Raw genomic sequence first — 15,744 nt, forward strand, 5'->3', positions numbered from 1 at the left:
AGATAACTACTACAGAAAAGCTTGCTGTTGTGAGGCACTGTAGCTTGAGCTATGGATTTTGGGTTTGAAACCCAACATCCAATGACTGGGATCGACAGTTGCTTAGGTTCCTGCCTATGGCTTCCATTATGGCTGACTCCTAGGTTATATCATAAACTGCATCTGAATCAGGCCTAGGTTTCAAAATGAGACTTCATGCGAACATGAGGAATGCTTTTAGAGGGGGAAAACAAGCCTCAAACTCCCTCGAGGACATAGAATTATATTTATGTTTCTTTAGATCCTGGCTCCCGTTTTAGGTCTTCCCTTAGGGCTCACTATGAGATCTTTCCCTATCATATTCTTAACGTGGCTTCATCTAGCCAAAACACTTATTCATGCTGTGTGGACAAGTCCCAATATTCAGTGAATATTATTATAGTTTGGTTCATATTATTTAGTTCTTCATCTCTCCCCCCCCCCCCCACACACACCCCAACACCTTTATTATTTAAAAAAAAATATGGATTGATCATTTGCAAAGATGTTGCACATTTTTTAATAAATCTGAACACAGGCTACAGTCACTGCCTGTGCTGCCCCCGCCCCCCCACAACATGCACAACCATATTAAGGCTTATAGAATAAACAAATGCCTGGATAGCTGCAAGTTTGGCGCTTAGTCAAGCTCATAATGTCAGCAATCAAATTGCAGTGCCTGCAGCCAGTTGTCCATCAACTTGTATCATTATGTCAATTAGGGAATATAAGGTAGAAATGGCCTGTGGTAATGGTATATACAAGACTATTTGAACTGTGCCTAGGTTATGGCGGAATGCTCAGATCCAATTTTACCAATAAAATGAACACTTTTCTTCCTCGAGCTGTAAAGTAAATGTGGTTTGTATATGTATACAGGGAATTTTTTTGGCACCACCTTACATTTTGAATACCGATGGATTTATATTCAGCCTTAATGACGACGATTTTGTTTAAGATTAGAGCATACAGAAAACATGTGCATGTAGGAAATGTATTTTCTGGAGACTAGAAAGCTATATTGTAAGGTGTAAAGGTAAAGGACCCCTGGACAGTTAAGTCCAGTAAAGGTTGGAGGTGTGGCGCTCATCTTGCTTCAGGCCGAAGAAGCCGCCACTTGTCCGCAGACAGCTTTCTGGGCCTCGGTCCTGTGTAACTGAAGGAGCGTTTCCACCCCCATCATTCAGCCTGGACACTGAGGTCCAGCGCCGAGAGCCTTCTGGTGGTTCCCTCGCTGCGAGAAGTGAGGTTACAGGGAGCCAGGCAGAGGGCCTTCTTGGTAGTGGTGCCTGCCTTGTGGAACGCCCTCCCAGCAGATGTCAAGGCAATAAGCAACTATTTTACTTTTAAAAGACAACTGAAGGTGGCCCTGTTTAGGGAAGCTTTTAATATTTGATGCTGTATTGTTTTTAATATTTGGTTGGAAGCCGCCCAGAGTGGCTGGGGAAACGCAGCCAGGTGGGCGGGGTGTGTATATATATATTTTCCGGGTCATGTGGCCATATTTTCCGGGTCATGTGGCCAGCCTGACTAAACCGCTTCTGGCACACTGTGACGCGATAAAGCCAGAATTCAGAGACTACCAGTCCTGGTTCTCTATTGGTGAAATATAAATACTTACAACTGAACTTCCTAGGGTGGTTGTGTGGGTGAAAGAAAATGAGAATTGTAAAGCACCTGGCAGATTTTGAAAGTGCTATAGGATTTATTTAAAACTGATTCTGGGCTAGAGTTCCCTGTACTAAGCTTAGGTTGCAGTTGTCTTAATCACTTTTGCACCAAAACAAATTTATTTTTCTCTTTCTCCTTTTCAGACAATGCACAGCACAACCATGCTTTGGGCAAAGGCAGAAACGTTTCTGAGGCTTCCCAGGTCATCCTGCAACCTTTCTTTGGAAGCAAGGCAAAGAAAGGAACGGCTCTTCCCAGCGCCCCCCTGCACATCCGGAATGCCATCCTGGCAGCTGCCCTCTTCCCAGAATTTCTCAAGGAGTTGGCTGCTCTTGCACAGGAACACTCCATACTCTGTTACAAAGTATTTGGTGACTTTGAGAATTTTTATTAGTTTTAAGACTTTTTTTTTAAAAAAAGGATGTTTTAATTTAAAAAAAAAACCACAGAGAGCTACTTATAAAGGAAAATTCTACTTTATGTTCCTGGTAATACTTGATTGGGAGAAACTGTTACACCTTTATGTTGGGCCTTATTTCCTACTGTGCAGCATAGACACTTGATGTATTAATGGAATGATTTCTTATTTTACCATATTCCCACCCTTGAACTTCCTTACCTCAAGATCCCTTCTTTTAAACTCTGCTATAGACACTTTTGGTAAAAAAAAAGGCACAATTGTGTACCAGGCTGAAAGGTGATTTGCTTTTGTGGGTTGTTATTTTTCCCTATCTAGGAAAGTTGGTTGCTTCGTAAGAGTGCGCTTACCAGGATGAGCATGTCAAATCTGATAAGCCTTTTATGCAAATAACGTTTTAGGTATCTATTTGCGGGGGGAGGTTCACAATTCCTTCCCTACTTTCTGCATTGCGAGTGGCTGGAGTTGTGAATCCAAATGGATTCAACAAATATAAGCCTGCGACTGCTAGAAGCAGGTGCTGTGCTGAATACATACCATATTGCCTTACACTGTGGACAAGTCTGACACTCTCAGCTGTTGATTCCTTTGAAGTTTAAATGAAATGAGTAAATGGATGTTGAGTGCAGACTGTATGGAATTCCCTCCCCCCCCCCCCCGGCCATTTCTCAGCATTCTTTGAAAATGCTAGATCTCTACCTAAACTAAACTAAACGCTCAAGCCTTAAATTTTAGTAATATTTGCACACAATGAAATGTTTCTATGCAAACCGTAGCCTTTTTTTGGTAGACCATATTTGTACACTTTTATCGATAAGCTGAACACAAATGCTCCAGTTATTGTTTGAGTAGTGTTAAAAGGTTACCTTCATCTGGGAGTTGTTACTATCTATTTTTTAAGTACTATTTTTTTAAACAAAATTGAAAAAAATAGCCTGCCTTTATAAGCTGTGTTTTTTTTTCCTTTTTAGCTTAAAATGTTATTTTGGTTCAAGGAAAGCTTTGTGGTATTGTAAAACACTAGCTGTTTATTTATGATGTATGTTGACTTGTCCTAACATTGCACTTTTGAAGGATGGCAGAAATGTTTTGCTCCCTAGTAGTAGGAAAGGATGTTACTTGGGACAGATACACTAGAACCTGTTGCAGCTGCTGTCCAATAGCTTAAGAACATTTTCTTTTGTGAGTAATGAGACTCATTAGAACGGGTCCAAACATGATGAATTGCTGCATTACAGCTGCATTTCAGTTTGTGCTAGTAAGAGTAATTGTTCCTCCAGTGCTGAAGTTGGCTTTGTGTTAATAGTGGCTCTGTGCTTGAAAGCCTTCATTTTCTTTTACAGTAGGTGAATATGACAAACTGCTCCGAAACCAATGAAAACAGTATCTGAAGACAAGACTTTGCTCCTCTTTGTAAATTCCATATTGAGGTACTAACAGTAGCAGTTGGGGTTTGCATGTTCTAGGCTAGAACATGGCACCTGAGCAAATGGGAATTTCACAGACAGCTTTCGGGAGGGTTGCCTAAAATGGTGTGTATATTTGTTTAGAAGTGCAATAATGGCAAGAGAGGGATTTCAGTGTCCCCATTTCTTGCTCCACTGGTCTACTGTGACTGGGTCCATTTGCTTAGTCTCCTCTCCCACCATCATCCATGGACGGAATTAGAATCCTGCAGGCCATAGAAATCAAAGAGGAGAGAGCTTCTTCCTTTAGCTTCTCAAAGCATTGCAAGCTGTAAAAATCTTACGCAGGGAAGGATATGCCAGTCCTGTTACTTGGCCCGTTCCCCATGTCTGGTGACATCTTCATAAAAAATAAAATGATCTCATAATTCTAGTCCTGCTACCTTCTCTGTGGGAAGCGATCCATCCTTTTGATTGACTGATTAATTGTGTATGTGTTAACTGTAGCAGATTTTTTAAAAAATTGCTCTCAAAAGACATTGTATTTTCATGCTCTTATTTAAAGTTAAGATAGGTGAGGTTTTTTAAATAACGTGGGTGTGTTAATCACATAAAATGTGATTATATTTGCTGCATTTGAAAATCAGACATTTAAAACGTTGGACATTTGAAAACCAGCAAGGCTACCATAGTATGGACTATGCAGTAGTTTAATTAAATTTTGACATGCTTGTTGCTGAAAGGGAGCAATCATGTGCACACACCCTGACAATGTTTAGGCTTGGTTCAAGGCTTAACAGAGCATTTAATAGTGGTATAGAAAAGTATAACAGATTACTTTGTTAGAAACTATTCATCTTTTGTTTGAATCATGATTACAGCAGGAAGGGCAGATTCCATTTGTTGGTCAGTCAGTGAAATGTAGGCCCAGGATATGGCATCTTATATTAATCAGGAAAGGGCCATATGTCAGTGGCAGAACATGTGCTTTCCATGAAAAAGGTAGCAGCATCAATCCCTGGCATCTCCAGGTAAGACTGTGAAAGATTCCTGTCTTAAACTCTGCTTATTAAGTCAAGTTGCCCTCAAGCCGTTCACCAATCTTCTGAGCTGCATTCAGTGGAGATACTTGTGCCTCTCTTATGTAAGCCACTGTTAACATTTGTGAAGTTAGGTTCTTGCTGAGAGTAGAGAGGGGCTATTTGGTCTCTGTGGATTTTAATAAAATTTAAAAATTATGAATTGGAGAATTACTATACACAGTCTTTACAGTGACTTTTTGGAGGGTTAGTAATAGAAAACCACAGAATGATATACACAAATAAGTAAAAATGACAGCTACAAATTACTGGCAAGCTTGATGATCCTTGACACATAGGAGTACAAAATACAAAGACTTTGCTATTTTGGCTTGTTTCATGTCAAAAAGCACCCAAATCTTTTTTTAAAAAAAACAACCACCCCTCCAAACATCTCTGAAATTGAGTGCTGCAGTCTTCTGGTGTAATTATCCGAGCCATGATTATAGCACTAATTCAAGCTGTAGTGTTGTAATTATTCCTATATAAATGCCATCTCAGGGAAAGTGAAAATTGCATCTTGCTTAATGTGGCTTTGGATTGCTTTGCATAAGTAAGCTATTTGGAATAATTTAGTGATGGGTACTAGCCCAAAAAGGCATTTAGAAAGCAAGCTAGCCCTAAAATACTTCTGCAGCGGGAATAGTTAACAGCTTTCCTTAAGTTGGCTCAAATTAGCATTTTGCTGATTTGACTACCATTCTACTAGGGTTTGTTGTGTATATGTTAAAGTGACTGGATCTTTGTGGCCATTGATTTAACACTCACATGAGGCCTCTGTGTTCAGACTTGGCTTTAAAAAAAACAACAACACTTTTAGATTTAAGTAGAATATATTCCATTGCCCTGTCTCCACTGTTCTCTCTATGCATCTGATGAAGTACATTCTTCCCACAATTGACAGCTTATGCCACCGTCACGTTATCTGTCGTTAAGGTGCCACAGCTACTCTAATTAGTTGGACTATGTGAAAACTGACTTTTTTAAACACTGACAAATTCTACTCCTTGCAGAATACAGGAATGTTAACCCAAAGATGCTGCATGCAGAGAAACTAATTTTTTTTAATCATTCTTTGGTTTTCCAAGAGCACTTTGCGTGCGTTTTAATCAAACATAGATTTACCAAGCTAAATGTTGTCCAATCAGAAAATTAATAGCAGATTTGATTTTTTTTTCACACCCAAAACCATATTTTTAAGACCCCTTACTGAAGAAATTTGCAAAAATTAAGTTTCATCTCCTAAAATGACACACCCTACTGCCTCTCAGCAATCTTACAATATTATAGGAGGAAAAAAATTAAGTCTCTAATGTGCTTCCTGCATTTGCACCAAGATTAGTGTGTGGCATACTACGGCCTATCTGCTGCTAAAATGTAATTTTTAATATACTTATAATATTCTTTACAGACCTTACCTCCTTAATTGTAGAAAATGAGGAGGACTATACTCTCAATTTTTGTGGGTTTCATTTGTGTGTTTTCTTCCAGCTTATTTATTTGCAGCACAAAAAGACTTTAATACAATGAATCTGAATTCAGTTGTCTTTAGTTTCTCTATTCTAAGCACTTTAAAGACATTTCCCTACATCACAAAGCAACTTATGAATATACTGCTCCTCAACCTGCTGCTACATCAACTACTGTTCTCTAGAGTCTCCCTGTTGCATAGGTTCAAACGTATCTGTATATATCCTTTCACAGTTCTCTGCATCCCACTCTCCAATTAATGATTTCAACAAAACAAAATACATTCTCTGGCCTACCAACACCACCTATGGCCCATGCCTATTCCTGGCAAGAAGCCATGCAAAATATAGTAGGTTGTTTCCAGGCTTTTAAGGTAAGGCTGAAGTTATCACAAGACAGCTATATGTTTTCTTCTCTATGCCTCTTCATTACAAGGCAAATTATAGCATCTCACCCCAGTTGCAATTCCTGTGTCATCTTTCAAGGGCAGCCTTGCATCCAACATATTACTGTGGCAAGCTCTCATGGCTCTAAAAGGGGACAGAGCTTACACAGCTAAGAAAATGTATTCCTGGATACTCACACTTTGTCCAGGAGAACTGTCAGGCTCCAAACCTGTTCGCCTTCAAAAACAAACAGGACAATGATCAAGATTGGTGGGATTACTCCTTCTTGTCTTGACTCAGTGTCACGTTTTTCATCCACTTGCTGCTGCTTCCAGAATAAAAGGACAATCTGTGGGTACCTAGTTAATAAAATGTAGAGCTGGATGCTTCTAATTCATTGATAAAAAGTTAAAGGTATCCCTGACCGTTAGGTCCGGTCACGGACGACTCTGGGGTTGCGCGCTCATCTCGCTCTATAGGCCGAGCGAGCCAGTGTTTGTCCAGCAGACAGCTTCCGGGTCATGTGGCCAGCATGACTAAGCCGCTTCTGGCGAACCAGAGCAGCACACGGAAACGCCGTTTACCTTCCCGCCAGAGCAGTACTTATTTATCTACTTGCACTTTGACGTGCCTTTGAACTGCTAGGTGGGCAGGAACTGGGACCAAACAACGGGAGCTCACCCCGTCGTGGGGATTTGAACCACCAACCTTCTGATCGGCAAGTCCTAGGCTCTGTGGTTTAACCACCACCCGCATCCCTCTACTTCATTGATACCATACTTAAATTTGGATTGCTTTTCTCCAGAAACTATGCAACAATGTTAAACTGCAATGCCAATAAACCAGAGCCTTTCAGAACATTTCAGGTCAGTTTCTTATAGTACTGAAGTAGTCTTTCTACTAACTTACTGTTGACTTAGGTGAGATAGAAAAGATACAAGCCATTAGAGTCTTGTCTAGAGTCCCCTAGCTATAATATAATCTATGATATTAGAGCCGCAGAGAGCACCAACTCAATCATCAGTGAGATAGTATCTTTGTTAATTTCAGAAGCAGATTACCCATTAAGTTCACTAATACCACCTTCACAGTAATGAGTCCCACAGCTAGGCCACAATTTGCAGGGGAAGAAGTTTAGTGAGGATGCTATATCCAAGCATGTTTGCTCAGCTATCGCTTAAGTAGCTTTTCTAAAAAGGGGAGGCTGAATGTTAGTCTTTAACTAAGAATAATACAGCCAATTATACACACCTGTATCCACTGTCTCCTTTCTAGGGAAGTTAGCTGCATGTTTAGTTATACAGGAATAAGTATTACAAAGTATTATTACTTTTATTACTAATGGATAAAGCAGCATCCTTCTGAATAACCCATTTATGACAGAGGATTGCTTCCCTCAAGAATTAATGCTGTTAAATGACCTTTGCTAAAATCCACTTCTGCTAGACTTGACAAGGCATGATGTATGCACATCATGCAGGCACATCATGCCTATGCTAACTTTCCAGACCCCCAAACATACTCTTGGAATAGTAGATTTTTACAGCTGCAAAAAAGTGGTTCTTTCCAAAGCTCCCACTACCGTGGACACTGTATTTACAATGTGGTGTCTATGGCAGTTAAGCACATGGTATCCTTGTAATAAGGTCAGTAACCTCTACAAGATTTAGTAACACAATTGGGAACCAGGGTGATGGTACGAGATTGGAACTAGCTCGAGGTACAATAACTCCTGGAACTTGTAAAACAGCATTCCAAGCAAGCACTTCCTCTACACAAAGTTGATGGCCAGCACTTCAGTTTCTGGTCAAACACCAAACAAGAAAAACAACAAAGCGACATGTTTAATTCTTAGCTTTTTAAAAAACCTGGTTGCTTGTTAACTACGCTATCTTTTTCCACAGATTTTGACAGACAAAAAGAGGCTTATGAATCTTACTGGTTGCTTTTGGTAGAAGAGTTGATGCTGAAGTTCAGTTTCAATTCTAATAACTTGTTTCAAATTATTCTTATACTGCATAGCCAAAGCACCTATTGCCAGAGTTGTATTGAAAATGGTAATTCAAACACTAAAATCTGGCAAATCTATCTATCCATGATTGATTGAATGCATAGCGTTGTTACGTTTTGATACCATGCATAATATTCCTAATTCATTGCTACTCTCATATAGGAATGTTTATTCAGATAGTTATTGATACCTGAAAAGAGCCTTCTGCCTAGTATGGAGATACATATTCAGATGTACATCTGAATCATCTACCCAACACAGAAGCCTGCTAGTATACATAGGGCACACTGGATGATGGTTTCCATCAGTTTTATTCAAAACAGTACAAAATACCTACAGGGACAGACAGGTGTTCTATAGAACAGAATAGTACTTAGTTTTTATTAAAAAATAAGACACAAAAGGCTTTGTCTTCAATTTGGTAAGTGTTATGGTTTCTCTAATTTTGACACTGTGATGCCCTATTATAACTAGCCAGTATGGTGTAGACACAGCATGAAAATGGATATATAATAGGTAAAAGGTAAATGACCCCTGGACAGTTAAGTCCAGTCAAAGGCGACTGGGGTACGGGCTATATAATATAAGACAACAAAGAGGAGTCTGGTATTATGAGTCAAATGAGGTTTTATATCACCTATGATTGTCGACATAAATGACCACTCCACTGTGCTTTTCTTTCTCATACATTTGATCTGGAATTTAATTGCCGCTATCTTTGTTTTGAGCGTGTTGTTTTATAACCCCTGTTACAGCTACTGTATGGACCTATATACCTGCAACTGAGGAAAACACGCCATGCGTCTAGCAAAGAATGCAGCAGAATTTAGTCTATGAAAGCTTATGCCGTAACATTTGTTAGTCTTTTTAAGGTGCCACAAGACTTTGTTTTTTGCTGCACATGAACCCCTCTGGAAATTGTATAAACCACACACTGTTAATTGAAATGTAATGTGAACCAAGAGACATTAAAACACAAAGCTTTCTTTGTAGAAGTGTCTTCTACAATTTCCATTCTCATTACTTTGGGTTCCCACTTTGGCAGCAATTGATGGATTATAAACTCATGTCCACTGTCAGGTCATCACCATCACAACTAATGCTTCTACCTTAAGGCAGTGACCAGACTGGGCTGAATTCTGAGGACAACGGTGAAATGGTGAATGGGTGTACATTGCCCCTATAACTTGCATTTGGTGTTCTTACCTTTTGGAAGCATTGGTCTGTTGGATCTCATCTTTCATGTGTGTTTACTCACTTAAGCTTACATCTCAGCTGAACCAATATAGAACAAAAAGGCAACCGCAAAAGGCACTATGGGCCACCTGCTATTATAAAAACATATAATTCCAAACCATAAGCAACATCTGTTGCTTATAATACTTGACTTCATGGAGCCATGCATCTCTGTGACACGAATGCAGCCTTTGACAACCCACTTTTTAAAAAGTGTTGAAGGTGGTTTAATTCTCCCCAGCAAAAATAAGTCCATTTAAATGTTACTTTTTTATTGCTGATAAATAGTTATTCTTATGTACAAATGTTAAAATCTTCATTACTCTAGTGTCTTGAAATGCCAGGCTATTTTCTTTAGATATTGGGGAAAACCTGCAGTCCCTGAAATTTGTTTGAAGAGCATCATTTTGGCTTCAAAAGCAAAACAATTTTACTCTAGGTTGAAGCCTAGAGTAAGGGGTCATTAAGGAGGACTTAGCTTAAAATTCCAGAAACAGGCAGCTGAGCTGCTTGGCAGTTATCCCTCCCCACCCAAATATATAGAACTGTGATCATTCTAAACATAAGAGATTGCCAATTTCACCCCCTTTTTAATAAGGTTCTTCGTTTTGTTTATTTTCTAAATCAGAAGAACTGACCACCTCATTCTATAGTTGTTTGTGGAGCTACAGGCAGCCCTGTTTAGGGAAGTTTTTAATGTTTGATGTTTTATTCTGTTGAATACTCTGTTGGGAGCCGCCCAGAGTGGTTGGGGAAACCCAGCCAGATGGGTGGGGTATAAATAATAAATTATTACTATTATTATTGAAAATTACATTAGAATGAAAAGAGTTCTTCCTCAGAGAGGGCATAGTTTATTACAGTCAAAAATAACCCCCACCCCCAATAAAACGAAGTTTGAAGACATGTCTGGTCTGCTTAATGAAACATCAATACTGAAATAATGCCTTTAATATATTATTTACATTCCCTTACTCCTATAACAAAAGGCTTGCTTTTGAACAACTGTCCATACAAGCAATTGTGGGTTTTAAGTCTCTTGAGTACTTTACAAACTTAGGAATGCTCTGCTTTTATCACCAAGAAAATACCTTAAGAAGTATTTAAGCTACTTCTGAAAAATATTACTAATAAATTGGAAGAAAGAGTTCATTATATGTTTCAAAACCAGAAGCTTTCATACAAAAAACTTGCACATTATATCATTTGAATTCTTTCTTTGTATACCTTATGTTCCAGTTTGACAGCCACTTAAGAGCAGGGGTCGGCAACCTTTTTCAGCAGGGGGCAGGTCCACTGTCCCTCAGACCTTGTGGTGGGCGGGACTTTATTTTGAAGAAAAAAAATGAACGAACTCCTATGCCCCACAAATAACCCAGGGATGCATTTTAAATAAAAGGACACAATTCTACTCATGTCAAAACACGCTGATTCCTGGGCTGTCCGTGGGCTGGATTGAGAAGGCCATTGGGCCGCATCCGGCCCACGGGCCTTAGGTTGCCTACCCCTGCTTAAGAGGATGATGGCCTGAGTAAAGCTGAAAAACTGCAGAAAGTGGCTGCAGTTAACTTGATACAGTAAGCAAGAAGTGAATGAAGTCAGTACAATGGCTTGATTGTGAAAGATAGAAGTATCAAGTAATTACCACTCTGATAACAGCAGCGAATATCAGATATGGAATTTTCACCGCAGGCTCCTACGATAGCAGCTTCTCTAGTATTTGTTTCACCAGGACAGGGTCTGAGCGTCCTCTTGTTGTTCTTTGAACCTGTCCAATAAGCTTATTCAGTGCTTTTTTGTTGCCCTTCTTTATGTCTGCCACCTTGAAAGAAAAATTACAAAACAAAACTCAATTCTGAACAACATCAAACTAAAGCAAAAACACACCGAAGAGACTTGCTGCTAAATCCCAGTCTTCACAACCAGAAAAGCCAGAGCAAACCTTGAGAACTGGCAGGTTATTTTCTGTTCTTGATGTGCCATCATAAAACGTGACAGTTTAGCAACCCAGAAGCTTAGAATGATTTTATTTCATTACCGTAATATTAAATAGTACAATTCTTGTGTCCTTTCTCACATTTCTATAGAGCAAACTTAAGGTCCACCTGGATTTAAAGATTCTACATTTACAAAGCAAGGTTGTTGTGCAGCACAAAATGGCAAGCTAAGCTGGACTTTCCCTTTTTGCTAACAGCAAGCTTGGTGTAGAGAGCATGCATTGTGAAATTAGATTGTTGCACCGATCAGTCTTCAGCACTAATGAGGTGAAGGAACATTACAGCACTCTACAGCAGGCTTGTAATGGAGTCAGTTGCAAGAGGCAGTGCATAACTTTCCGTTAGTTGGGCCAACAAGTTATCTCACCAGTAGAGCAGATATTTCTCCATTAACTTTTTTTTAAAAAGATATATACATGGTGTTTTTCAAGAGCAGTAAGTGATTTCACAGATTTAAAAATACACACTAACCCATGTATGTTGTTTGTTTGTTCGTTTCTGAATTCTGAAACAAGTTGAGCGCCTAGCAATTTAACAGTATCCCAGAAGGAGGTATGGTTGGCTTGAACCCTGAACAGGAGCACTGCTGCTAAGGCAGATATGGGGGACTTTTGGCTCTTCAGATGATGTGGGCCTGCAGCTCCCATCATACCTGACCATTGGCTGTGCTGACTGGAGCTGATAGGAATTGGAATCCATCATCCTCTGGAAGACCACATGTTCCCTAGGCCTGAACTAGAGAGTCGGGATGTGCTTTTACCATTTTACTACAGGCCCCACTCGTTTGAAAGGAAGCTCTCAGCACTAAAAGAGCAGCAATGAAAGTCTTGGAAAGAATAAAGCAGGTCTGTAGAACCTGCTACTGTTTTGTCAACCACAGCCCACCAGCCATGTACTGTGATCCGCCAAAAGAAATCACAGCCTTTCCTAGTCTTGTAAGGTAAGCGAAGACAAGAGTCCTATAAACCCACTAGCTGAGATGCATTTGGCTTGGTGGGTCATATGAATCCCACTTCTGCATCAGAGCAATGGTTCCTTTAATCCAGCGGTTCTCAACCTGTGGGTCCCCAGATGTTGTTGGACTACAACTCCCATCATCCCTGAGCTCTAGCCTTGTTAGCTAGGGGTGATGGGAGTTGTAGTTCAACAACATCTGGGAACCCACAGGTTGAGAAAGGCTGCTTTAGTCCATCAGCTTGTTGATGGCAGTGGCCACCCAGATCTTCTGGGTAGCCCACAAGCACAACATGAAGGCAACAGCCTTCTCATTGTTCCCCAGCAGCTGGTATTCAGTAGCATCTTGACTCTGAACTTGGAAGCTGCAAGCAGACATCGTAACTAGTACCACTGGACTGGATTGAAGCAGTGCATTCAGAACTTGCATCCTACTTTCAGGCTGAACAGGGAGTAATCTTTGGACTAAGAAGAAAAAATGCAGCTACTGAATCTCACAACTACACACTAATTCAAGGTGTGATGGGGTAGAGCTGCCCTGTGGACACTGGCTTCATTGCTTACCTGGGCAAGGGCGCCGACAGGGCTGTATGGTGGCACGGGGAGAGCCACTAATCTTGGGCAACCTCCCATCTAGGGTAAGTAGCAGCAGTGCCTGTGGCAGGAGAGGAGCTCCAGGGCCCGACCCAAACACACCACTACTGAGTGTTAGCCAGCACTTGAATTAGTATGTAGTACTATGAGATATGGCATCTGCTTTGTGGCTCTAACGCTTGCACAGCTTCTGGCAACACCCAGACACTTTTCAGATGACTTATTATTATGCTTAACTGAGAAGCGGTCTTTCAAAACCATTCAGAATGTAAGGTATTCTTTCACTCTTCCAGTTAAAAGCTCTTATTGTTAAAGCAAGATACCTGTTCTGTCAACAAGTGTAACCAAAGCTGAAGGGCTTATTCAAATAATTCTATAAACAATACAGTTATTGCCACAGTATTGGAAAACCAAGTAAGTTCTCTTCAGGTAATGCTTGCTTGCTGAGGGGAAAATCCAATTTTCCCAGCACCCAAAACATAGCTTTCTGTTGCTGGGGCAAAATAACATATTTCCTCAGGGCTAGCACTGCAGTTTCTAATCTGATTGCCAAAGCCACAGAGGAGGTGGTTGCAGATTTATAGCACATAGAAGGTTGCTGGATGGTCCCAGTGGTATCAGTGATACGGCACAACTCTCCCTATCCTGTTTTGTGACTCTAAAATAAACATTGCTTCAAAATCACTTACAGGGGCTACGTGGCAGTATGTATCAAAAAGGGTCTTTCACCATTCCCTACTTCTATTCCCAAACATCCAGCTATGTCCTGCCATTTTGTGGCATGATTGGTTTGCTCTTGAAACTCATTAGTTCTCTCTCTGCAAAAAGACTATGGTCCCAGCGGTGGGTGTTTTGTCTATTATACAGGAATTGGACACAGTGCTACTTGTCCTGGAAAAGGGCTTGCAGGATTATCCTGTTGATATTGAAGTCATGGCAAATACTTCGATTAGTTATCTGGAAAAAAGTCCTAACTCATACATAAGATCTCATAGTAGTGTGAGCATAGAGTCACCAATTTAAATAGTGTCTTATCGTTTAGAAAAGCAGAATCAAAACAGCCTTTGATTTTTCATGCCCGCCTCCACTAGAATACTAGTTAAAGAATTAAATACTCAAAATCCATGTTGTTACTGAAACAAAAAACACTTGTGCTCCTTGATCTGTTCTAATGCTCAGACTGTCTCTGCTTGCGCTTCAGTACCAGCTGGAAAATACAGAGGCACTTTCATCAGCCACTGCAAATTAGTTAGCACGATGAAGGTCAGACAGACCTAGCACACACTCATTTTATTTATCAAAAGCTCTCTGCAAAGCTGTTAGCCTCCACTGAAGAGCTATGGGCGTGGGTAGCATTGTTCTCTATAGATGTTAGCATTTTCCCTACTGCATATGTAACCAGACAACATTTTACTTAACGTTATGCCATTCATCGCTGCTTTTCCAATCTGTGCTCTGGAGAGAACGCAAAAGCACTTACTCTTTATAAAGCTAATTCTGGATCTTTGGAAGGATTTCTTTTAATTTGCAAGGATTTTTTAAATAAAAAAAATTAACTGCAAAATTAGAAGCTTCAGGTGGAGATATTTTCTCCTTTGCTCCTATTATTCCATGCAAATGCTATTTTGCAAGCATACAGTCTATACAGAATATTCACGTTAGCGTAGAGTACCTGGAGTCAAGGGGACATGGATTTAAGTTGCCATCTCCTGCAGCCACTTCATGTGTCACAATGCAATTTCCCTCCCATTTTATCTGAAGAGTTTCCAAACAAAAGGGCAACGTGAAAGGAAGGTGGCAATTTAAATCTTTTATCTCCACCACCCACCCTGAAGAGTCAAAGTCTCTTGTTCCCAATTTCCCAGGGTTGCTATCAATATCACCTCTTTCTGATGGGCTCCCATCACAGTCTGACAGATGCACTCAAGCTCATTCTGATCCTGCAACAGTTCAAGCTTCTCTTCTTTAACAATCAGAGATGGAGTCTTCCCTTCCCCCTTCCACATCACTTCCAACACCTGCAGCATCAAGATAAAGGAAAATCAGTGCTTGAAACATGTCTCTCAGAAGGCAAGGATGACATTTGCAATAAGAAGAAGGCAAAGACGTATTAACGGGCATAATGACTCCCATTCTGACACAAAATCAGAAATCAATCTACTGATGACATCCCATATCTAGATGTGCAAAGCATGTAAAGTTTCCTACTTCTCAGGTAAGTTTCCTTTAGAAAAATCATGATCGCCTCTTTCTGGACTCACATTTCTAGTTCTCTTAGAAAGCAGGGTAATATTTAGTCTCATGTGCCAAGCAGGTATTTTTTAATTGTGGCACAGGTATGCAAGGCTATGTCACAATCCTACTGAGAAGGTATTTTTGGTGACCCTTGTCCAACCATAAAAAAGCATCATTAGAAGAGTCCCATTGTCCCACATGCCTGAACGCAAACACCTCTACACTTTAGGGTCCACGGTATCCGGTACTACTGTAGTTACTGCCCAAAA

At 40.2% G+C, this 15,744-nt stretch overlaps 2 protein-coding genes and 1 long non-coding RNA gene across 7 annotated transcripts in view; 2 read left to right on the top strand and 1 right to left on the bottom strand.

Moving 5' to 3' along the window:
- The window catches only part of LOC310685468, a 190,912-nt gene extending 181,458 nt beyond the window's left edge, over positions 1–9,454 (top strand). Inside the window, exon 2 of the long non-coding RNA XR_014515301.1 lies at positions 6,249–9,454. This is a non-coding gene — a long non-coding RNA (uncharacterized lncRNA). The remainder of the gene's footprint in view (positions 1–6,248) is intronic.
- The window catches only part of FHIP1A (FHF complex subunit HOOK interacting protein 1A), an 85,157-nt gene extending 75,703 nt beyond the window's left edge, over positions 1–9,454 (top strand). For both annotated transcript variants that reach the window (XM_083457208.1, XM_083457209.1), the window contains exon 12: positions 1,833–9,454. In XM_083457208.1, coding sequence (XP_083313334.1) covers positions 1,833–2,083 — 251 coding nt within the window. In that variant the 3' untranslated portion in view covers positions 2,084–9,454. The remainder of the gene's footprint in view (positions 1–1,832) is intronic.
- GATB (glutamyl-tRNA amidotransferase subunit B) overlaps positions 1–15,744 on the bottom strand; it is a 62,544-nt gene that overhangs the window by 13,056 nt on the left and 33,744 nt on the right. The window contains exons 12-15 of one of the 4 annotated variants that reach the window (XR_014515140.1): positions 15,124–15,258; positions 11,341–11,517; positions 6,646–6,685; positions 4,288–4,722 (exon numbers count right to left, since the gene is read on the bottom strand). Coding sequence is in view for 1 of the 4 variants with exons in the window: in XM_083457364.1 (XP_083313490.1) it covers positions 11,392–11,517; positions 15,124–15,258 (261 nt within the window). In the remaining 3 variants the exon portion in view is untranslated. Of the gene's footprint in view, positions 1–4,287; positions 4,723–6,049; positions 6,686–10,628; positions 11,518–15,123; positions 15,259–15,744 lie in introns of those variants that run through there. The other 3 variants (XR_014515141.1, XR_014515139.1, XM_083457364.1) reach the window with 3 other exon arrangements.

Source organism: Podarcis tiliguerta, assembly GCF_965153285.1.
Source record: "Podarcis tiliguerta genome assembly, chromosome: 9".
NCBI lineage: Eukaryota > Metazoa > Chordata > Lepidosauria > Squamata > Lacertidae > Podarcis > Podarcis tiliguerta.